Source organism: Dendropsophus ebraccatus, chromosome 13 (assembly GCF_027789765.1).
Source record: "Dendropsophus ebraccatus isolate aDenEbr1 chromosome 13, aDenEbr1.pat, whole genome shotgun sequence".
In the NCBI taxonomy this organism is placed as follows: domain Eukaryota; kingdom Metazoa; phylum Chordata; class Amphibia; order Anura; family Hylidae; genus Dendropsophus; species Dendropsophus ebraccatus.
Window position 1 is genome coordinate 8373752 of NC_091466.1, and position 24828 is coordinate 8398579.

The window sequence follows — 24828 nt, forward strand, 5'->3', positions numbered from 1 at the left end:
TTGCAGCCTGACTACCAGTCCAGTTCCGGCAGAGGTTCCCTATGGTCAGCCGAGAAGCCCAGATCACCTCCTTTCCTATGATCTGGCGGACAACCACCAGATTAACTCTGTTGTCCTCCCAGAAGACCATCCTCAAGTGAGAAGATCTACCAGATCCACCAAAGGTCAACCTCCTGCACGCTACCATGACTCGGTTTTTGTTTATTTTTGCCCCTCGATTTAGGACCCTTCGATTTATTCCTTCCCTCAAAGTGTGCAAGTAGTGTAGATAATTTTAGTTTATTTGAAGAGAACAAGCCACGGACTAAATGGACTATTGTATATATGTTGCTCTCAAGGACTTTTGATGACCAGTTGCTTTCACTATGGACAATTGGATTATTGCCTTTGCAATGATTATTATGATTGTTGGTGTTAAACTGTTAATATTTATATGTTTGCATTTCACAACCAATGCTCTGTCTTTAACTTAATGCCCAGACCTTTCCTCAAGGTGTTACGCTGTGGATGGCTTTTTCCAAGTGGGGGAGTATGTGGTGTCCCACGACAGGTGTTGCTATTGGTTACACCCTTCGTAAAAGCCTGTACTTTTAAGATTAAGTGTAGATGTACTAGTACCAGAGTTTTGCCACAAGATGTCGTTGCTATAAGTATGTATGCCTGGGTATTGCATGGCTGTAGTACCCAAAGGGTTATTGTTTGTGTACTGCATGGATCTGAACCCCAATGAGAGTTCTTTCTTCTCTTCACCTATCCTATCTCTCTTTACTTCTTACACACGCACTCCTCACCCACTCGCAGCACACCTTGCATGCACTGTAGGAAGAAAGTCACATGGGTAGAGGAAGTGTCGGATCTTTTGCCCTTAGACTCTGTAGAGGTAGGACGCTCCTTACAGTTTCTTCCCAAGAAACCTCACTCAACACTATGCAGTATTAAGCCTTCACCAGAGAGGAAAAGTCAGGGATCATCTCAACCCATGCCGTGGGCCAGGGGAGACACAGTGCAGGACAGTAGCCATAAAAAACAAAGTTGCTATAAGCCTATGGACTCTATCTCGCAGTGCGGGTGTAAGCTTGTGTCACCCTCTAGGACGGGTCACTCGACACTGGTGGGCAATAGGTGGTGCAAAGACCAAAGAGTCAAAACACAGGCACAAGTATTCTCTCTACTCTCAAGTATTCCTTTATTTCTACCTCCGAAGTTCCAGCAGAGCACAGTATTACTTGGGTTGGGACATCCTCCTCTCTACTCTTCTGATCCTCCCTTCTACTTCTCCTCACGCAACCCAGTCAGCCCGACTGTACCACTCCCTCTATTCTCAGCGAAGATCTGAACTCTAAAGTATTAAAGGGATTGTCTAGCAAAAATCTTTTTCTTTCAAATCAACTGGTGCCAGAAAGTTATATAGATTTGTAGTTTACTTCTATTAAAAAATCTCAAGTCTTCCCATACTTATTAGCTGCTGTATGTCATGCAGGAAATGTTGTTTTATTTCCAGTCTGACACAGTGCTCTCTGCTGACATCTCTGGCCGAGATAGGAACTGTCCAGAGCAGGAGAGGTTTTCTATGGGGATTCATAGAAAACCAAGAGAGAGTTCCTGTCTCAGCCAGAGATGTCAGCAGAGAGCACTGTGTCAGACTAAAAATAAAACAACATTTCCTGCATGACATACAGCAGCTAATTAGTATGGGAAGACTTGTAAAGTCTTGTGTCAAGGCAAAGCTGTATTATCTGCTACCTACCTCAAGTATCTTCAGAGTAAACAAGATTATATTTATGGTAAAGAGACTCTGTGATTTCTCGTCAAGCACCAACACAGCACACACACCTTCCTTGGGTCATCTCCCCTTTCTGTGGGTGGCAGTACCAATAGTCCAGGTGGGTCACTACTCCACAACCCGGCAGGTCACTGTCCACAGGGGAACAAGGTATAACCCGCCCAACCGGCACTGGCGTCATGACACAATTCCACCGGGCAAGGCTATACAACCACCACAGGCATCACTGGCATCAACCATCTGGCGAGTGACCGGCTGCTCCTCTACACCGGGGGTGAACACCACATATGTTCTCATCTTTTGCATCTCGGCCTCTTTTGATGCATCCCGATTTTTTTTATTAGCCTTGGCAGCTGCTGCCTGGCACTGATCACTATAGATGAGGTTAATGTCCACCAAAGATGGACGGGAGTGATGAGAGTGATGGGGAGTGATGGGTGTGATGGGAGTGATGGGAATTGATGAGAGTGATGGGAGTAATGGGAGTGATGGGAATTGATGGGAGTGATGAGAGTGATGGGAGTGATGGGAGTGATGGGAGTGATGAGAGTGATGGGAGTGATGGGAGTGATGGGAGTGATGAGAGTGATGGGGAGTGATGGGTGTGATGGGAGTGGTGGGAAGTGATGGAAGTGATGGGAGTAATGGGAGTGATGGGAAGTGATGGGAGTGATGAGAGTGATCACTATGTGTAGTAATTGCTGATGTACTGTCCTGTTTCAGATGCAGCTCTACTTCCCTATGTGACTCTGGATCCAGACTGGAGGATCATATTCAAGGGGGACAAGGTCTCCTTAACCTGTAATGTTATTTATTCCGTTGGATGGAAGGAGGAGGAGAAGGAGGAGGAGCAAAGGTTTCGGTGGTATAAAGATAATCAACTGGTAGACATTTATGAGCCGACATTTCAGATAAAGAGTGCTGAAATAAGACACAGCGGAAGTTACCAGTGCAAAACAACTACTGGTCCCAGAAGTGATCCAGTCCAGCTGGAAGTGAGCAATGGTGAGATGATTGAAACACTGGACATTATACTTACTGATTTCAGTGGGGAACATGTAATGGTATATTTGCTCCTGAAGTCAGTTCAGCATCCAGATAAATAGTGTCACACAGAGCCCAGATAAATAGTGTCACACAGTGCCCAGATAAATAGTGTCACACAGTGCCCAGATAAATAGTATCATACAGAGCCCAGAATAATAGTCACACAGAGCTTAGATTAATAGTGTCACACAGTGTCCATATGAATAGTGTCACACAGAGCCCAGATAAATAGTGTCACACAGTGCCCAGATAAATAGTGTCACACAGTGCCCAGATAAATAGTGTCACTCAGTGCCCAGATAAATAGTGTCACACAGTGCCCAGATAAATAGTATCATACAGAACCCAGAATAATAGTCACACAGAGCCCAGATAAATAGTGTCACACAGAGTCCATATGAATAGTGTCACACAGAGCCCAGATAAATAGTGTCACACAGTGCCCAGAATAATAGTCACACACAGCCCAGGTAAGTAGTGTCACACAGTGCCCAGATAAATAGTGTCACACAAATAGTGTCTCACACAGAGCCCAGATTAATAGTGTCAGACAGAGCCTAGATAAATAGTGTCACACAGTGCCCAGATAAATAGTGTCACACAGTGCCCAGATAAATAGCGTCACACAGTGCCCAGATAAATGGTGTCACACAGTGCCCAGATAAATAGTGTCACACAGTGCCCAGATAAATAGTGTCACACAGAGCAAAGATTAATAGTGTCACACAGTGCCCAAAATAATTGTCACAGAGAGCTTAGATAAAGTGTCACACAGTGCCCAGATAAATAGTGTCACACAGAGCTTAGATAAATAGTGTCATTAAGTGCCCAGATAATTAGTGTCAAACAGTTCCCAGATAAATAATGTCACACAGTGCCCAGATAAAGTGTCACACAGAGCCCAGATAAATACTGTCATGTGGCATCCAGTTAAATACTGTCACATACTACCCCAATAGTGTCATAAAGAGTCCAGATAAACAGTGTCATACAGATTCCAGATAAATAGTTTCAGACAGAGTCTAGATAAATAGTATAATAGATTCCGATACAAAGTATCATACAGAACCCAGATAAATAGCAACATACAGAGTCCAGATAAATAGTATCATAAAAGGTCCTGATTATAGTATCATACAGAGACCAGATAAATAGTATCATAAAAAGTCCAGATAAATAGTATCATTCAGGGTCCAGATAAATAGTATCATACAGAGCTTAGACAAATAGTGTCATACAGAGCCCAGATAAATAGCATCACACAGTGCCCAAATAAATAGTGTCATATAGAAACCAGATAAACCGTTTCATACAGAGCCCAGATAGTGTCATACAGAGTCCAGATAATTAATGTCATACAGAGCCAAGATAAACCATATCATACAGAGCCCAGATAAATAGTATCACCCAGAGCCCAGATAAATAGTATCACCCAGACATATAGTGTCATACAGAGCCCAGATAAATATGGTCACACAGAGGCCAGATAAATAGTATCATACAGAGACCATATAAACCGTTTCATACAGAGCCCAGATAACTAATATCCTACAGAGCCCAGATACATAGTGTCATACAAAGCCCAGATAACTAGTGTAATACAGAGTCCAGATACATAGCGTCATACAGAGAATGATCTCCATTTTTCCTCTCTTACAGATTGGCTGATTCTTCAAGCGCCTGTATACATTCATGAAGAAGACAGGTTAACCTTAAATTGCCGTGGTTGGGATGCCCTGTTTTCAAACGGAGTGACAATTTACAAGGACAACCGAAAGATAGGAAACATGGGTTATTGTATGGATAAAACGGACAACGGAGTCTATCACTGTAAAAGAAGACGATTAATGTTTCCTTATACATCACAAGGAGTCAGTGTCCTCGTCCATGGTAACGAATACCGATAAAATCCAAGTATAACTGGTAATCAGGTGACAATGAGAAGCTGACACCATATAATATCATACCATACAATTTTTATAAAGGTGTCGGAAATATCCGGTCTATGAGTCCCGAGTGTTTGTGATTGGGATCAGGGGGCTGCTGCAATCCCATTCTGAACCAGACCCCCTGATCCCCTTGCTGGCTGCTAGTCTTACATGTGAGCGTGCTTAGCATTCCCCTTGCCTCTCTGTTCCCCGCCTTCTATACCTGCTTACCTGACTTTTTGGCTTACGGTACTTTTGACCTCACTATTTGGAGTTTTCTTTTTGTACTTTTGGTTTTGACCTCAGTCTGTTTGGCTATCCTTGTTTTTATTCGTCTTGCTCTTGTTTCCTGTATCATGATATCGCACCCCGTCCCTTCCCTGGCCCAACTTTACCTGAGGTCAAGACATTATCTATCTATATCCAATGGTGTGAGTATATAGTCAGACAATGACTGCTCACTGTCTTCATGATTTGAATAAATTTATATCAGATTTTCCATGGTAATTAGAGTGCATTAATTCCCTTCCCTTTTCCCATCCCTTTCTTTCCTCTCCCTCCCCTGTCCAACCCTTCTCTCCCCTCCTTTACCCTCCCCTTCGCATCCCATGCCTCCCCTTCCTGTCCCTTCCCTCCCATATCTTCCCATTCCTTCATTTCCCTCCCCTTCCCATCCCTTTCCTCCCCTTTCCCTCCCTCACCCACCCCTTTCCATCCCTTTCCTCCCCTTCCCTCCCCTCCCCTTTCCTCCCCTTCCCATCCCTTTTCTCCCCTTCCCACCCCTTTCCATTCTTTTCCTCCCCTTCCCATCTCTTCTCTCCACTTCCCTTCCCTTTTCTCCCCTCCCTATCCCATCCATTTCCTTCTTTTACCTCCCCTCCCTATCCTTTCATTTTCCTCCCCTTCCCATCCCATGCCTCGTCTTCCCATTCCTTCCCTCCCATACCTTCCCTTTCCTTCATCCCCTTTCCATCTCTTTCCTCCCCTTTCCTCCCTTTCCTATCCCTTCCCTCGCCTCCCTCTCCTCCTTCCTCCCTCCCATTCCCTCCCTTTCCCATCCCTTCCTTTCCCTCCCCTTCCCATCTCTTCTCTCCACTTCCCTTCCCTTTTCTCCCCTCCCTATCCCATCCATTTCCTTCTTTTACCTCCCCTCCCTATCCTTTCATTTTCCTCCCCTTCCCATGCCTCCCCTTCCCATTCCTTCCCTCCCATACATTCCCTTTCCTTCATCCCCTTCCATCCCTTTCCTCCCCTTCCCACCCCTTTCCTCCCCTTCCCATCCCTTTCCTACCCTTCCCTCCCTTTCCCATCCCTTCCCTCCCTCTCCTTCCCCTCCACTTCCCTCCCATTCCCTCCCTTTCCCTCGCCTCCCATTCCCTCCCATTCCCTCCCCTTCCCATCCCTTTCCCTCCCCTTCCCATCCCTTCCATCATTTCTTCTTCAGATCTCTTCTCGGTCCCCGTTCTGAGGCTGACGCCACCATCAGTATTGGAGGGGGATGAGATGGCGCTGACCTGTCACACCGCCCTGGCTCCTCGTAGATTCTCCTCCACACAGCTACACTTTGCCTTCTACAGAAATGAACAGAAAGTGCAGGACTTTAGTCCCAGTGATGAATACAGGGTCTCCCCGGCTCAGCTGGGGCATTCTGGGAAATATTCCTGTGACGTGAAAACATTATCTGGTATCGTGAGAAAAACAAGTGACCCTTTAAGCCTCCAGGTAGAAGGTGAGTGATATAACTGGCTGGTAGTGGCGACCATGTACAGTGTGTATATGGGATTGCACTGCCCCCTAGTGGCCGCAGTCTTGTCACATATTACATAGCATCTCATTTTCATAATTTTATTTAAATATTTTTTTTTTATATTTTACAATTTTCTATTAGAGGTATTGATGGCCCCGGTGCTGCAGGTTTTCCCATCAGCCTCTGTGAGGAGAGGAGAGCAGGTGATACTACAGTGTGTGACCTCCTCTCCGACAGGAAGCCGTCTCCTCTACAGCTTCCACAGAGCGGCAGCCATTGTGCGCCAATATACTGCGAATAACACGTATATCATCCCGGAGGCCGAGGAGGACGACAGCGGATACTATCAGTGTGCAAGTATAACCCAGGATAATAAAGGGTTAAAATTCAGCAAAGTCGTCGACATTGCGGTAAAAGGTGAGAAGTCATATAGTAATAGATGTATATCAGCAGTATATAGTTAGGCTATGTTCACACTACGTATATGTCCGGCCGCATATTTTCGTGGCCGGACATATACATGTTAAACTCCGGCCGGGGATTTACGTAAGTTGCGGCCGGCTACGTACGGAGCGCGAACTTACGCCCGAAGTCTACTTACGCTTCCCGAGCGCCCTACGTAGCGATCTGAGAGCGGTCTTTTACTTGGAAACCTTCGCCTAGCCCCAGACACCCCACAGAACCTTTTGGATCGGCACAAAAAGCTGCAAAAATGAAGATATCACCACTACGTACGGGACTGCATGTAACGCTACGGGCGTAAGTTGCGGCATTTTCGTCCGCAAACAATGGTCTGGTTCATTTTTTATGCCGCCGCGTACGATCCTGGCGTAAGTTCGTACGTAGTGTGAACTGTGCGGCCGTACTTCGTATACTTTCCATTATACGCAAACTACGTAAGTCTCCGGCCGCTTATTCATGGAACGCGCTACGGCCGGAAATTTACGTAGTGTGAACATAGCCTAATAGTGTATGACTGTATATCAGCAGTATATAGTAATAGAGGATGACTGTATATCAGCAGTATATAGTAATAGAGGATGACTCTGTATATCAGCAGTATATAGTAATAGAGTATGACTGTATATCAGCAGTATATAGTAATAGAGGATGACTCTGTATATCAGCAGTATATAGTAATAGAGGATGACTGTATATATCAGCAGTATATAGTAATAGAGTATGACTGTATATATCAGCAGTATATAGTAATAGAGGATGAGTGTATATCACCAGTATATAGTAATAGAGTATGACTGTATATCAGCAGTATATAGTAATAGAGGATGACTCTGTATATCAGCAGTATATAGTAATAGAGGATGACTGTATATATCAGCAGTATATAGTAGTAGAGGATGACTGTATATATCAGCAGTATATAGTAATAGAGGATGACTGTATATATCAGCAGTATATAGTAATAGAGGATGACTGTATATATCAGCAGTATATAGTAATAGAGGATGACTCTGTATATCAGCAGTATATAGTAATAGAGGATGACTGTATATATCAGCAGTATATAGTAATAGAGGATGACTGTATATATCAGCAGTATATAGTAATAGAGGATGACTGTATATATCAGCAGTATATAGTAATAGAGGATGACTCTGTATATCAGCAGTATATAGTAATAGAGGATGACTCTGTATATCAGCAGTATATAGTAATAGAGGATGACTCTGTATATCAGCAGTATATAGTAATAGAGGATGACTCTGTATATCAGCAGTATATAGTAATAGAGGATGACTCTGTATATCAGCAGTATATAGTAATAGAGGATGACTCTGTATATCAGCAGTATATAGTAATAGAGGATGACTCTGTATATCAGCAGTATATAGTAATAGAGGATGACTCTGTATATCAGCAGTATATAGTCACATAGTGTCTCCAACACTTCAGGACCCTTTGACAATGGAGGCCTCAGGAAAGTGGAGACAGAGAGCGGATGTGAGTATACATGTATTATTCTTACATCTGTACTATAAATGGCCGCTGTCCTTAACAACAACTGTGCATATTCTGACAGAAGCGCCAAGATCGAATATATTTATAATTCACTTCATTTAAAAAAAAAAAAAAATGTTGTTTTCTGTGTGTAATTCAAAGTTACAACATTGGCCACTAGGTGTCACTGTTTTAGCTTCACTGCCTGGTGTCAATGAACACTCAATGAAACAACTGCAGCGAAATTCCTGTCTCCTACCCTGTTTCCCTGAAAATAAGACGAAATAGAGGTCTTAAAGCCGCCATACCGTACATTGTCCCTGCTGTGCTGTACAAGTTTACTGCGGTTAGCTCCCCCTGGTGGCTGCAATCTGTTATACCATACACTGTCCCTGCTGTGCTGTACCAGTTTGCTGTGGTGAGCTCCCCCTGGTGGTCAGAATCTGTTATACCGTACACTGTCCCTGCTGTCCTGTACAAGTATGCTGTGCATGTGACATGGGAATGCTTCTTCATGACAAAATAAGACATCCCCTGAAAATAAGACATAGTGCATCTTTGGGAGCAAAAAATGAATATAAGACACTGTGCTATTTTCGGGGAAACAGGGTAGTAGTCCGGGCAATCAGGTCTATCACATCTACTGGTGGGCGGACTACAAGGACCAGGTCACATAGGGGACAGGGACATAGGCCAAATTATATTTCCAATTCTGGAAAAAAAAATTCTTCTAGATTTATCTTTGATGTTTTTTTTCTTTAAGGGATTTTTTTTTTAAATATGTGTACGAAATGTATATGTGTGTATATAGGAGGTGGTGTGTATATAGGTGGGGGGGTGTATATAGCTGGCGGTTTGTGAGTGTATAGGAGGTGGTGTGTATATAGGTGGTGGTGTGTATATTTAGGTGGTGGAGTGTATATAGGTGGTGGTGTATATTTAGGTGGTGTGTGTAGAGTATATAGGTGGCTGTGTGTACAGTATATAGGTGGCGGTGTGTATATAAGTGGCGGTGTGTATATAAGTGGCGGTGTGTATATAGGTGGTGGTGGTTTATATATAGGTGGTGTGTGTATATAGGTGGTGGTGTGTATATAGGTGGGGGGTGTATATAGGTGGGGGGTGTATATAGGTGGTGGTGTGTATATAGGTGGTGGTGTGTATATAGGTGGTGTGTATATATAGGTGGTGGTGTGTATATAGGTGGTGGTGTATATAGGTGGGGGGTGTATATAGGTGGTGGTGTGTATTTAGGTGGCAGTGTGTATATAGGTGGCGGTGTGTATATAGGTGGTGTGTATATAGGTGGCAGTGTGTATATAGGTGGTGGTGTGTATATAGGTGGTGTGTATATAGGTGGCGGTGTGTATATAGGTGGTGGTGTGTATATAGGTGGTGGTGTGTATATAGGTGGTGTGTATATAGGTGGCGGTGTGTATATAAGTGGCGGTGTGTATATAAGTGGCGGTGTGTATATAGGTGGTGGTGGTGTGCATATAGGTGGGGGGTGTATATAGGTGGGGGGTGTATATAGGTGGTGGTGTGTATATAGGTGGTGTGTATATATAGGTGGTGGTGTGTATATAGGTGGTGTGTATATAGGTGGTGTGTATATAGGTGGTGGTGTGTATACAGGTGGGGGGGTGTATATAGGTGGTGTGTATATAGGTGGTGTGTATATAGGTGGTGTGTATATAGGTGGTGTGTATATAGGTGGTGTGTATATAGGTGGTGTGTATACAGGTGGGGGGGTGTATATAGGTGGCGGTGTGTATATAGGTGGTGGTGTGTATATAGGTGGCGGTGTATATAGGTGGTGTGTATACAGGTGGGGGGGTGTATATAGGTGGCGGTGTATATAGGTGGTGTGTATACAGGTGGGGGTGTGTATATAGGTGGGGGGGTGTATATAGGTGGGGGTGTGTATATAGGTGGCAAGTATATAGGTTTTGGTGAGTATATAGGTGGTGGTGTGTATATAGGTGGCGGTGTGTATATAGGTGGTGGTGTGTATATAGGTGGTGTGTATATAGGTGGTGGTGTGTATATAGGTGGTGGTGTATATAGGTGGTGTGTATATAGGTGGTGTGTATATAGGTGGCGGTGTGTATATAAGTGGCGGTGTGTATATAGGTGGTGTGTATATAGGTGGTGGTGAGTATATAGGTTTCAGTGTGTATATAGGTGGTGGTGTATATAGGTGGTGTGTATATATAGGTGATGTGTGTAGAGTATATAGGTGGCGGTGTGTATATATAGGTGGCTGTGTGTACAGTATATAAGTGGTGGTGTGTATATAGGTGGTGAGTATATAGGTGGTGAGTATATAGGTGGTGTGTATATAGGTGGTGTGTATATAGGTGGTGGTGTGTATATAGGGGGTGTGTATATAGGTGGTGGTGTGTATATAGGTGGTGTGTATATAGGTGGTGGTGTGTATATAGGGGGTGTGTATATAGGTGGTGGTGTGTATATAGGTGGTGTGTATATAGGTGGTGTGTATATAGGTGGTGTGTATATAGGTGGTGTGTATATAGGGGGTGTGTGTATATAGGTGGTGTGTATATAGGTGGGGGGGTGTATATAGGTGGTGTGTATATAGGTGGGGGTGTATATAGGTGGTGTGTATATAGGTGGGGGGGTGTATATAGGTGGTGGTGTGCAGTGGCGTAGCCACCGTGGTCGCGGGGGTCGCCGCCGCGACCGGGCCCGCCACAAGGGGGGCCCGCGGGGCCCCCCGATCAATCACTCTTGTGACCGCAAGCATTGTTTTGCTTGCGGTCACAAGAGTCGGGCTCCGTCTTCCCCCGGCTGCTGCCGGGGGTGTCGCGTCTTACCCCCGGCAGCGCGCGCATCCCAGAACTCCCTGCGCGCCTTGGGCCCTGACTTCCGGTTTCCGGCGCGCAGGGAGTTCTGGGATGCGCGCGCTGCCGGGGATAAAACGCGACACCCCCGGCAGCCGCGCAGCAGCCGAGGACAGACCAGGAGGAGTGAGAATCAACGTGGGAGCGCGATGTCAGGTGAGTTAAGTTTTGTTTTTTTTATCAGCCTGTACGGGTGGGGGGAAAGGAGGGGGCCATCTATGAGGGTGGGGGGAAAGGAGGGGGCCATCTATGAGGGTGGGGGGAAAGGAGGGGGCCATCTATGAGGGTGGGGGGAAAGGAGGGGGCCATCTATGAGGGAGGGGGGCATCTATGAGGGTGGGGGGAAAGAGGGGGCCATCTATGAGGGTGGGGGGAAAGAGGGGGCCATCTATGAGGGTGGGGGGAAAGGAGGGGGCCATCTATGAGGGAGGGGGGCATCTATGAGGGTGGGGGGAAAGGAGGGGGCCATCTATGAGGGTGGGGGGAAAGGAGGGGGGCCATCTATGAGGGAGGGGGGCATCTATGAGGGTGGGGGGAAAGAGGGGGGCCATCTATGAGGGTGGAGGGAAAGGAGGGGGCCATCTATGAGGGTGGGGGGAAAGGAGGGGGCCATCTATGAGGGAGGGGGGCATCTATGAGGGAGGGGGGAAAGAGGGGGCCATCTATGAGGGTGGGGGGAAAGGAGGGGACCATCTATAAAGGGGGGGGGAAAGAGGGGGCCATCTATGAGGGGGGGGGGAAGGAGGGGGCCATCTATGAGGGTGGGGGGAAAGAGGGGGCCATCTATGAGGGTGGGGGGGAAAGAGGGGGCCATCTATGAGGGTGGGGGGGAAAGAGGGGGCCATTTATGAGGGTGGGGGGGAAAGAGGGGGCCATCTATGAGGGTGGGGGGGAAAGAGGGGGCCATCTATGAGGGTGGGGGGGAAGGAGGGGGGCATCTATGAGGGTGGGGGGGAAGGAGGGGGGCATCTATGAGGGTGGGGGGGAAGGAGGGGGGCATCTGAGGGGGGGGGGAAGAGGGGGCCATTTATGAGGGTGGGGGGAAAGAGGGGGGCCATCTATGAGGGTGGGGGGAAGGAGGGGGCCATCTATGAGGGTGGGGGGAAGGAGGGGGCCATCTATGAGGGTGGGGGGAAGGAGGGGGCCATCTATGAGGGTGGGGGGAAGGAGGGGGCCATCTATGAGGGTGGGGGGAAGGAGGGGGCCATCTATGAGGGTGGGTGGAAAGAGGAGCAATCTATGAGGGTGGGTGGAAAGAGGGGCCATCTATGAGGGTGGGGGGAAAGAGGGGCCATCTATGAGGGTGGGGGGAAAGAGGGGGGCCATCTATGAGGGTGGGGGGGGGGAGGGGACCATCTATAAGGGAGGGAGGAAGGGGACCATCTATAAAGGGGGGGGAAAGGGGACCATCTATAAGGGAGGGGGGGAAGGGGACCATCTATAAGGGAGGGAGGAAGGGGACCATCTATAAAGGGGGGGAAAGGGGACCATCTATAAGGGAGGGGGGGAAGGGGACCATCTATAAGGGAGGGGGGGAAGGGGACCATCTATAAGGGAGGGGGGGGAAAGGGACCATCTATAAAGGGGGGGAAAGGGGACCATCTATAAGGGAGGGGGGGAAGGGGACCATCTATAAGGGAGGGGGGGAAGGGGACCATCTATAAGGGAGGGGGGGGGAAGGGGACCATCTATAAGGGAGGGGGGGGGGGAAGGGGACCATCTATAAGGGAGGGGGGGGGAAGGGGACCATCTATAAGGGAGGGTGGGGGGAGAGGGGGCCATCTATAAGGGAGGGTGGGGGGAGAGGGGACCATCCATAAGGGAGGGTGAGGAGAGAGGGGGCCATCTATAAGGGAGGGGGTAGAGGGGGCCATCTATAAGGGAGGGGGTAGAGGGGGCCATCTATAAGGGAGGGGGCCATCTATTTGGGGGGGCAACATAGGGGGAGAGGGAATACACAGAGGGGGGCATATATTATTAGGAGGTCACAGAGTCAGGGCTACCCACTAAATGAGGGTGTAAAGGGGACAGTACAGATGTGCAGTGTGTATATAGATGAGGATGGTGTCAGTGTGAGGAGCCTAATATGTCTGTCTGGCAGATTCTGTGGATTCGTGGCTCGGAGAAGTTCTCATAACGGCCCAGGACGGATGGAGAAGATGATGAAAAGGGAAGAACTCCGATCAGAAAAGACGTCTCCTGTGAGTCACCTGATATAACTGCACAGTAATGTATATGGTGTATAGAGCCTGTGTAGAGCTGGGGCCACCTCTATATGACTGGATGAGGTGATTTAGTATACTGGATTTGGTCAGTAACAATATGGTGGTGATGGTAGTGGTTGTGGTGTGGCGGTAATGTTTCCTCCCTATATACTGGTATCACTGGTAATATTGGTCTCAGTATACAGGATTTGGTCGGTAACAGTATGGCGGTAATAGGTAATATCTGTCTTGGTGTGTGTGTGTGTATATATATATATATATATATATATATATATATATATATATATATATATATATATATATATATATATATACATACATACAGTGGTACCTTGGTTAAGAGTAACTTCGTTTAAGAGCGTTTTGGTTTAAGAGCTCACAGTTTTTCAAAATTGTGACTTGGTTTAAGAACATTGCTTTGGTTTAAGAACTTCCTGTATTGGGTGGGGGCGCGAGTGGAGAAGGGGCATGGCCTGCATAGCGGGGTCTACAGCACTGTACTCTAAACACCTTCCAAATCATAGCAGATCCCCTTCAGGCTGGGGCTTACATCAGGGGACAGGACTGTGGGGGGGGGGGTAATCTCTCCATAGCTGTAACCCCTCTCTCCCCGGACAGAGAGTGCTGCATGTATGTGCCCACATCTGTACTGCTCATTCCTTCATGCTCCCTGCAGTCTCTGTCAGCCCTTGTGTTTCCCATCCTCTCCATTACTGTACAGTACAGAATAATAAATATATTTGGGGTGCGGAACCAATTGTCTGCATTTACATGATTTCTTATAGGAAAATTTGCTTTGGTTTAAGAGTGGATTTGGATTACAAGCACGGTCCTGGAACGAATTATGCTCATAATCCAAGGCACCACTGTGTGTGTATATATATATATATACACACACACACAATAGCATCACTTGGTCGTGAAAGGAGGGGGGGGGGGGGCCCAAGTTGGCCTCTCGCACCAGGGCCCAGGAGACATTAGCTACGCCCCTGGTGGTGTGTATATAGGTGGTGTGTATATAGGTGGTGGTGTGTATATAGGTGGTGGTGTGTATATAGGTGGTGTGTATATAGGTGGTGGTGTGTATATAGGGTGTGTGTATATAGGTGGTGTGTATATAGGTGGGGGTGTGTATATAGGTGGGGGGGGTATATAGGTGGTGTGTATATAGGTGGGGGGGGTGTATATAGGTGGTGAGTATATAGGTGGTGGTGTGTATATAGGTGGTGTGTATATAGGTGGTGTGTATATAGGTGGGGGTGTGTATATAGGTGGGGGTGTGTATATAGGTGGTGTGTATATAGGTGGTGTGTATATAGGTGGTGGTGTGTATATAGATGGTGTGTATATAGGGGGTTTGTATATAGGTGGGGGGGTGTATATAGGTGGTGTGTATATAGATGGTGTGTATATAGGTGGTGTGTATATAGGTGGGGGGGTGTATATAGGTGGTGTGTATATAGGTGGCGGTGTGTATATAGGGGGTGTGTATATAGGTGGGGGTGTGTATATAGGTGGGGGTGTGTATATAGGTGGTGTGTATATAGGTGGTGTGTATATAGGTGGTGTGTATATAGATGGTGTGTATATAGGGGGTTTGTATATAGGTGGGGGGGTGTATATAGGTGGTGTGTATATAGATGGTGGTGTGTATATAGGTGGTGTGTATATAGATGGTGTGTATATAGGTGATGTGTATATAGGTGGGGGGGTGTATATAGGTGGTGTGTATATAGGGGGTGTGTATATAGGTGGTGGTGTGTATATAGGTGGTGAGTATATAGGTGGTGGTGTGTATATAGGTGGCAGTGTGTATATAGGTGGTGGTGTGTATATAGGTGGCAGTGTGTATATAGGTGGCAGTGTGTATATAGGTGGTGGTGTGTATATATAGGTGGTGTGTATATAGGTGGGGGTGTGTATATAGGTGGTGTGTATATAGGTGGTGTGTATATAGGTGGGGGGTGTATATAGGTGGTGTGTATATAGGTGGTGTGTATATAGCTGGTGGTGTGTATATAGGTGGCGGTGTGTATATAGGTGGGGGGGTGTATATAGGTGGTGTGTATATAGGTGGTGGTGTGTATATAGGTGGTGTTGTGTATATAGGTGATGGTGTGTATATAGGTGGTGTGTATACAGGTGGGGGGGTGTATATAGGTGGCGGTGTATATAGGTGGGGGTGTGTATATAGGTGGGGGTGTGTATATAGGTGGGGGTGTGTATATAGGTGGTGTGTATATAGGTGGTGTGTATATAGATGGGGGTGTGTATATAGGTGGGGGTGTATATAGGTGGTGTGTATATAGGTGGCAGTGTGTATATAGGTGGTGGTGTATATAGGTGGTGGTGTGTATATAGGTGGGGGTGTATATAGGTAGGGGGGTGTATATAGGTGGGGGGTGTATATAGATGGGGGTGTGTATATAGGTGGGGGGTGTATATAGGTGGGGGGTGTATATAGGTGGTGTGTATATAGGTGGTGGTGTGTATATAGGTGGTGGTGTGTATATAGGTGGCAGTGTGTATATAGGTGGTGGTGTATATAGGTGGTGGTGTGTATATAGGTGGGGGTGTATATAGGTAGGGGGGTGTATATAGGTGGGGGGTGTATATAGATGGGGGGGTGTATATAGGTGGGGGGTGTATATAGGTGGTGGTGTATATAGGTGGTGTGTATATAGGTGGCGAGTATATAGGTGGTGGTGTGTATATACAGTAGGTGGCGGTGTAATAACTAGTAATACATTGTATAATACTCAGCTCCGCCCCCCCCCATAGTTGCAGTGGAGCAGCCCCGACTGGCGATCTCACCGGATAATGCGGCGGTGGGCGATGAGGTTACCCTGCGGTGTGAGTCCTCCGGGGGATTACCTCCTATCCACTACCGATTCTATCACAATGGGACCTTACTGGGAAATGTTACCGTCTACCAGGAGAGAAGAGGAGAACTGACCCAGGTCATCAGGTCAGCGGCCATGACCGGACCCTACCACTGTGACTGTAGGAATGACATGGCACCAATGGCGCGGCCCAGTGAGGTGGTGACTGTGCTCATCGTGGGTGAGTACTGGATACATTATATCTCATTAGGAAATGTTGTAGATGAAACAAAATACGACTTTTGAGATGTTTTTGAGGTTTTAGTCATTGCTTTAATCTTTCTTGACCTCTTGACCTCTTAAAGGGAAGGTGTCGCCAAGATTTTCTTTTACTGATTAGAGTCCGATACTAAACGTGTTCTTTTATTCTATTCTGTGTCTATTTTCTGACTGTAATTTTTATTTTTTTCACTTTTTGTATATTGTTATGGTGGCTGCCATCTTGCTGGAGTTTTTCTTTACAGCAGTTAGTGACATGCTTTACAGCAAGCCTCATGGACATAGACAACAACAGGTCCATTTATGGCAGCTGGGGGGTCATTACATGGACACCTACTATCTCAGCCCTGTCTTTCTCCCTCTATGGTATTTTTGGTTGATACAGACCCGGTGGACGATATCTCCGTTACGACGGACAGCAGTGAGGAGGATTATGTCATCGGTCATCAGGTAACTTTCACCTGCTCGGTCCAGCGCGGCTCCTCCCCGTCATTTCTATGGCTCCACAATGAGGACGTAATAGAAGAAGGGTCCGTGTTCTACCGGCTGACGGACGACCGGAAGCGTCTGTATATTGATTCTCTTCAGAGTCATCACAGAGGAACGTATCGGTGTAAAGCCAGCAACACATTACCACCCAACAGGACCTTCTCCGCCCTGAGCGCCCCCTGGACCATCAACGACCTGGAGCCGAGCCCAGCTGGTGAGGAGCATCATGTGACTATAACAACATGACTAAACCAAAAAACTAAACTAAATTAAAGGGGTAGTCTGGAGGGAAAAAAAAAAAATCCCAAGTCTTCCAGTACTTATCAGCTGCTGTATGTCCTGCAGGAAGTGGGAGTATTCCTTCCAGTCGGACATAGTGCTCTCTGCTGCCACCTCTGTCCATGTCAGGAACTGTCCAGAGCAGCAGCAAATCCCCATAGAAACCTCTCCTGTTCTGGACAGTTCCTGACATGGACAGAGGTGGCAGCAGAGAGCACTGTGTCAGACTGGAGAGAATACACCACTCACTTCCTGCAGGACATACAGCAGCTGATAAGTACTGGGAGACTGGAGATTTGTCAATGGAAGTAATATACAAATCTGTATAACTTTTATTTATTTATTTGCTGGAGTTTCCCTTTAAGTTCTCATCAACAAGACAATTTATTTATTATTGAAGTCTCCTTCTAACCCCTAGGCGACCCTGGACGTACCAGTACATCCAGGGCCGCCTCCAGGGGGGAATAACTCTAACCCCAGGGGGAACAACCCCAACCACAGGGGGAATAACCCCAACCCCAGGGGGGAATAACCCTAACCCTAGGGGGGGAATAACCCTAACCCCAGAGGGAATAACCCTAACCCCAGGGGGGAATAACCCTAACCCCAGGGGGAATAACCCTAACCCCAGGGGGGAATAACCCTAACCCCAGGGGGGAATAACCCTAACCCCAGGGGAGAATAACCCTAACCCCAGGGGAGAATAACCCTAACCCTAGGGGGGGAATAATCCTAACCCCAGAGGGAATAACCCTAACCCCAGGGGGGAATAACCCTAACCCCAGGGGGAATAACCCTAACCCCGGGGAAATAACCCTAACCCCAGGGGGAATAACCCTAACCCCAGGGGGAATAACCCTAACCCCAGGGGAGAATAACCCTAACCCTAGGGGGGAATAACCCTAACCCCAGAGGGAATAACCCTAACCCCAGAGGGAATAACCCTAACCCCAGGGGGGAATAACCCTAACCCCAGGGGGAATAACCCTAACCCCAGGGGGGGGAATACCCCTAACCCCAGGGGGAATAACCCTAACCCCAGGGGAGAATAACCCTAACCCCAGGGGGGAATAACCCTAAGCCCAGGGAGAATAACCCTAACCCCAGGGGGGAATAACCCTAACCCCAGGGGGAATAACCCTAACCCCAGGGGGAATAACCCTAAGCCCAGGGGGGGAATAACCCTAACCCCAGGGGGAATAACCCTAACCCCAGGGGGGAATAACCCTGACCCCAGGGGGGAATAACCCTAACCCCAGGGGGAATAACCCTAACCCCAGGGGGGAATAACCCTAACCCCAGGGGGAATAACCCTAAGCCCAGGGGGGAATAACCCTAACCCCAGGGGGGAATAACCCTAACCCCAGGGGGAATAACCCTAACCCCAGGGGGGAATAACCCTAACCCCAGGGGGAATAACCCTAAACCCAGGGGGAATAACCCTAACCCCAGGGGGGAACAACCCTAACCCCAGGGGGAATAACCCTAACCCCGGGGGAAATAACCCTAACCCCAGGGGAGAATAACCCTAACCCTAGGGGAGAAATAACCCTAACCCCAGGGGGGAATAACCCTAACCCCAGGGGGGAATAAACCTAATCCCAGGGGGAATAACCCTAACCCCAGGGGGAATAACCCTAACCCCTGGGGCGAATAACCCTAACCCCAGGGGGAATAACCCTAACCCCAGGGGGGGGAATACCCCTAACCCCAGGGGGAATAACCCTAACCCCAGGGGGGAATAACCCTAACCCCAAGGGGAATAACCCTAACTCCAGGGGGAATAACCCTAACCCCAGGGGGAATAACCCCAACCCCAGGGGGGAATAACCCTAACCCCAGGGGAGAATAACCCTAACCCCAGGGGGGGAATAACCCTAACCCCAGGGGGAATAACCCTAACCCCAGGGAGAATAACCCTAACCCCAGGGGGAATAACCCTAACCCCAGGGGGAATAACCCTAACCCTTCTAGTATAAGTGTAAACGTACAAATTAAAGTGTCATTAATAATAAAAGCCCCCTCCCCTAATAAAAGTCTGAATCACCCCCCTTTTCCCAGGTTTTAAATAAAAGTAAACAAATAAATAAATAAATAAACATGTTTGCTATCGCCGCGTGCGTAATCGCCCGAACTATTATTTTATCACATTCCTGATCTCGTACGGTAAACGGCGTCAGTGCAAAAAAATCCCAAAGTGCAAAATTGCGCATTTTTGGTTGCATCAAATCCAGAAAAAATGTAATAAAAAGCGATCAAAAAGTTGTATATGCGCAATCAAGGTACCGATAGAAAGATCACATCATGGCGCAAAAAATGACACCTGACACAGCCCCATAGACCAATGGATAAAAGCGCTATAAGCCGGGGAATGGAGCGGTTTTAAGGAACATATATTTGTTAACAATGGTTTGAATTTTTTACAACCATCAGATACAATATAAGTTATACATGTTATATATCATAGTAATCGTAACGACTTGAGGAACATGCATAACAAGTAAGTTTTACCCCAGGGCGAATGGCGTAAAAATGAAAGAAAAAACTAATTAAAGAAATGCGTTTTTTTTGTTTTATTTCACCACACTTTGAATTATTTTCTGGTTGCGCAGTGTACTTTATGCAAAAATCCAGCCTGTCATTGCAAAGTACAATTAGTGGCGCAAAAAATAAGGGGTCATGGGGGTTTCTAGGTGGAAAAATGCAAGTGCTATGGCCTTTTAAACACAAGGAGGGAAAAACGAAAACGCAAAAATTTAAATTGGCCCGGTCCTCTAAGGGTTAATGCAAAATTAAGTTTTTTTGATACTGCCTTCCATATACCCATTTATAGCTTGAATAACCTATTTTTTTAGTTTTTTTTTTGTTATTTATGGCCTATGTCTAATCACTTCACCAATCTCCTTCTAGCAGGAAGCAGCGTCCTGTTTACTGTGCTGGGGGTTGTGCTGTTGACTGTTCTCGCGGCCGCCCTGGGTGTTATGTATAGACACAACGTGGCCTCTTTATTCCGAAGCCGCGCCCGACAACAACTCAAAACAGGTCATTTTATTTATTAATATTTTGTGCATTTTTGATCTGTTTATTTATTTTTACAGTTTTTATTGTGATTTTTATGTTTTTCGCTTTTTGTCTCTTTTAGAAACGACTAAAGAGCAGGCGAGGTGAGCGGCTTTGTGTGCTTTATATGGGATGAGTGTAAGGCTAGGTTCACAACACTTGTTTTCAGCTGTATTTTTTGACGGACGTCATTTTGAGGCAAAAATACAGCCGTATTGTTAATTACATTTGTGACTACGTCTGTAGCTGAAGGCTATGTTCGAACACAGTAAAATAATAGCAAAATAAGGCTGTAAAATTGAGTGAAAATTATGTGGGGGGAGATTTATCAAACATGGTGTAAAGTGAGACTGGCTCAGTTGCCCCTAGCAACCAATCAGATTCCACCTTTCATTCCTCACAGATTCTCTGGAAAATGAAAGGTGGAATCTGATTGGTTGCTAGGGGCAACTGAGACAGTTTCACTTTACACCATGTTTGATAAATCTCCCCCAGAGTGTAGAGAAACGGCAGTAATTGTGTGCGGGTGTAAAAATAATAAATATGCTAATTATTCTTCACCTGTTTTTATAAAAAAAATCAATAAATACTTGTTCACGAGTTTGTTTAAGTAAAAGATAAATAAAGGAGAGGAGCATGTGCGGCACGACGTAACGCCGCTGCGATCCTCCCTGCGGAGGTGAACACTCTCCGGATTCCCCCTTCCCCCCCGTCCCTCCCTCCCGCAGCATGAATGTTCCCCTACCCGTCGGTCCGCTTATCTGCCAGGGCGAGTCGTGCTCTTGGTGACTCCGGGAGGCGCGGCGGCCGGTGGCATTGGGAGAGGAGGCTGGCTTGAGGCGGCAGTGATGGGTCGCGGTCTCGCCGGGGAGGACGGCCTTCGGGACCCTGCTGGAGGTGGAGGAGCGGAGTCACGTGACCCGGCTGAGGACGTCACATGGAGGTTGAGAAGGCTGGGAAAGGCAGCCTAGACGAGTGGAGTGCCGAGTGGAGTCCCTTGGAGCATGGAGCAAGGTGGAGGGTAGGAGGGGGAGAGCCCCTGCGTGGCTCATATGGGGGTGCCTGGTGGCAGGCTGAGACAGCGGATGGTGGTGGTATCCGGGTGCGGCGTCCCCAGGTGTCGGTGGATGCTCGGCACTCGGTATGCCTGGTCTGAGTCTGATGGAGTGATCACATATAAGAGCAGGCCATCTGGGGAAAGCTACAAACACCCTCCACCATTTTGAGACCTGCACAGGAACGCATGGGACTTAAAGAGCACTGAGGTACTGTGATGTATTCTTGGTTTTGGATTGTGGGATTATCAAAGAAGGACTTGCCACTAACAACATCTGGTTTGGCTTCTGTTATAGGAGCATAAGTGGCGTGACTTTGAATATTGAATATTTCAGTTCATGGGACTTGAGGAGCTCTGAGGTACTGTGGTGTATTCCTGTTTTTTGATTCTGGGATTATCAAAGAAGGACTTGCCACTAACAACAACTGGTTTGGCTTCTGTCATAGGAGCATAAGTGGCGTGACTTTGAACATTGAACAACTCGGTTAGCACTCCCTTGATGCTCTATCACGAGCCCTATTACTAGTCCGATGGATGTTCAGTTTGAGAGGGGGAAGATAAGCTGTACCGTGGAAAACTGCATCTGAAATGTATGCTCCAGGATGTCTGGGCACCGTGTTTTAAATGGGAGATTGTAACATGCTGGCTGGAAGGTATCCACACTCTTATTGAGGTCCCCCCCCTCCCCCTCCTTTTCCTCCACAAATCTATAAACCTATAAATCTATATATCATGAGGGCTAGTGGTGGCTTCCTCTTTCCCTTTGCCCACCGCTGTAATGGAGCTCGCGGACTTATGGCTATATATATATACTTTTTTCCAGGTCCTACAGGGGCCCGACTGAACCTCGCTGGTCATAAGGCTGCATTAAAGGCCGTCTCTTCATTGGAAGCTGTACAAACTCTATCCTAAGGTCACTGGACTGCATCCTATGCATGGGGATTAACGCTGTGTGGGACTGAACCTTGATCTTGCTTTTGCAGGCAGAATTGAGGGCTGTGACATTGTCTGTGCTGTAAAATTTTTATAATTTAGGGCGTTTTTGATGGGCATTTCATATATTTATGGTGGGCATGTTTATTTATAGAAGCAATATTTACCCTATTATATGTGCCCATCTTTTGTGATGTACAATTTTACAATTTGGGACGTCTGAAGGGCATGTCCTATATTCTTGGTGTGTACTCTTTTATACAAAGTAGTATTTGCCCTATTATATGTGTATACTAGAGTTAGGGATGTTGGATTTTGTTTTTTAATAGGTTTCCAAGTAGCTGTCTATTTCTTTTCCCCTCCCCTTTTTGTAACGAGGCTATTACAACTATGCCACCTAAACCAGCTAATAAAGGGGCTCCCAAAGGTTCCCCGAGAGATAAGGGGGAGGGCACCAGGTTGGACAAATTTTTAAAGACCCCTCCGGCAGGGAAAAGGTCTGGTACTAAAGATAGGCTATCCCTCGTCTCTAATTTATATACTCCTGGGACTAGGTACTCAGTACTGGCAGATATGGGCACCGAAGGGGAGGGGGAGGCGGGAGGAGGTACACCCCAACCAGAACTAGGTGAGATATTGGCTGAAGTACAGAATTGTGTCAGGGCCATCTCAGGGCTATCCTCCCAACTATCCCAGGTTTCGTCTGATATTACATTAATTAAAGATGATCTTAATAAAGTTAAGGACAGGGTGATGGGAATAGAAAAAGAAATGCCTACTATTGATCAAGCCCTGAAACATTCACATAGGGAATTGGAAGGTCTGAGGAAAGACAATCTAGAAATTAGGACCAACTGCAAGAACTAGAGGATAGATCACGAAGATGTAATCTCAGGATAGTGGGATTCCCGGAGGGGGCTGAGGGAAACAATGCTACAGTGTTCTTACAAAAATGGATAAAAGAAACGGTAGGGGAGACTGAGCTGTCCCCATTATTTGGGATAGAACGGGCACATAGGGTTCCTGCAAGAGCGCCACCCCCTGGTGCCCTCCCACGTACGTTAATAGCTAAAATTCTGTGTTCAGGGGACAGAGATGTGGTTCTGAGGAAGACGAGGAATTTGGGAGATTTACAATTCAATGGTAATAAGGTGGCGTTTTTCCCCGACTTCTCCAGAGCCACACAAACCCAAAGGGCAAGCTTCGCAGGGGTTAAAAAACGGCTACATCAGGCCGAGATTAAGTTCTCCTTGTTGTTCCCGGCCAGGCTTAGAATCTTGTATAACAATAATGTTATGTTTTTCAATGACCCTTTATCAGCCTCTGACTGGTTGGAAAGGGAAGGTCTATGAGAGGACTTTGTACCCCTGTTATTTACTTTGTATACATGAGAGGCCTATAATGACGGGTGCTGAATTGGGGGGGGGGGGGTGGAGGGGGGGGGAGTGGAGGGTGGGAGCAGCAGGGGGGGAGGAGGGTGCAGTAGTAGGAACCTTTGGTATGTTGGCAAGGGTTAAAAGGGGTGGGAAGGGGGGGGGATTCGGGTGGGGATCAGCCGGGGAGAGGTTAGGGGATTCTTCCCTCTTTTTTTTTTTTTTTTTCTCTCTTCTCTCTCTCCCTTCTTCCCTTTCTTCCTTGTCTATTCTTCTGGAGCTTCGTTCTTTCTATGCGTGATTAATTTAAGATGGTTAAGGTTATCTCATGGAATGTTCGTGGTCTAGGTGATCGCCTCAAGAGGTTTAGTGTATTTGATCGGATTAATAGCTATCTACCGGCGATAGTATGCCTTCTTGAGACGCACCTTACCTGTGAATCCGTGCGGTATATTTCAAAGGGCTGGACCTCGACCGTATTAAACTCATTTGGTTCTTCATATTCCTCTGGGGTGACGGTCATGGTGCATAAGAAGGTAGATCTTGAAATTAAGGGATATCGGTCGGATAGTAGAGGGAGATTTGTTTTCATTTGGGGAATTCTGGAAGGGATAAGTACAATTTTGGCTTTTGTATATCTTCCCCCCCCTTTTTCCGTGGACGTACTTCTGGAGTTATGTAATTTTACTAAAGATAAGGACTATATTAATTTGTTTATAACCGGGGACTTCAACTGTGTTATGGAGCCTAGGGATAGGCGGTCTTCGAGTTGTAGGCAAATTATTGTTAACTCCCCTTTGAAGAGGTTCACGGAGGAAGGGGGTTGGTATGATGTGTGGAGATTGTTAAATCCGTCGACCAATATTTTTTCCTGTTTTAGCTCGGCCTATAAGTCAGCTTCGCGTATTGATCTCTTGTTGTGCAATCAAGGTGGACTAAGAGAGGTTAGTCATATAAGTTATGCGCCTAAATCTATTTCCGAC

At 46.8% G+C, this 24828-nt stretch overlaps 1 protein-coding gene across 1 annotated transcript in view; it reads left to right on the forward strand.

The window, feature by feature from the left end:
* LOC138770402 (Fc receptor-like protein 3) overlaps window positions 1–24828 on the forward strand; it is a 33860-nt gene that overhangs the window by 1421 nt on the left and 7611 nt on the right. Inside the window, exons 2-10 of the mRNA XM_069949505.1 lie at window positions 2507–2788; window positions 4490–4720; window positions 6203–6487; window positions 6647–6922; window positions 8420–8467; window positions 16335–16616; window positions 17040–17357; window positions 20333–20464; window positions 20565–20586. Of these exons, the coding sequence (XP_069805606.1) occupies window positions 2507–2788; window positions 4490–4720; window positions 6203–6487; window positions 6647–6922; window positions 8420–8467; window positions 16335–16616; window positions 17040–17357; window positions 20333–20464; window positions 20565–20586 (1876 nt within the window). The remainder of the gene's footprint in view (window positions 1–2506; window positions 2789–4489; window positions 4721–6202; window positions 6488–6646; window positions 6923–8419; window positions 8468–16334; window positions 16617–17039; window positions 17358–20332; window positions 20465–20564; window positions 20587–24828) is intronic.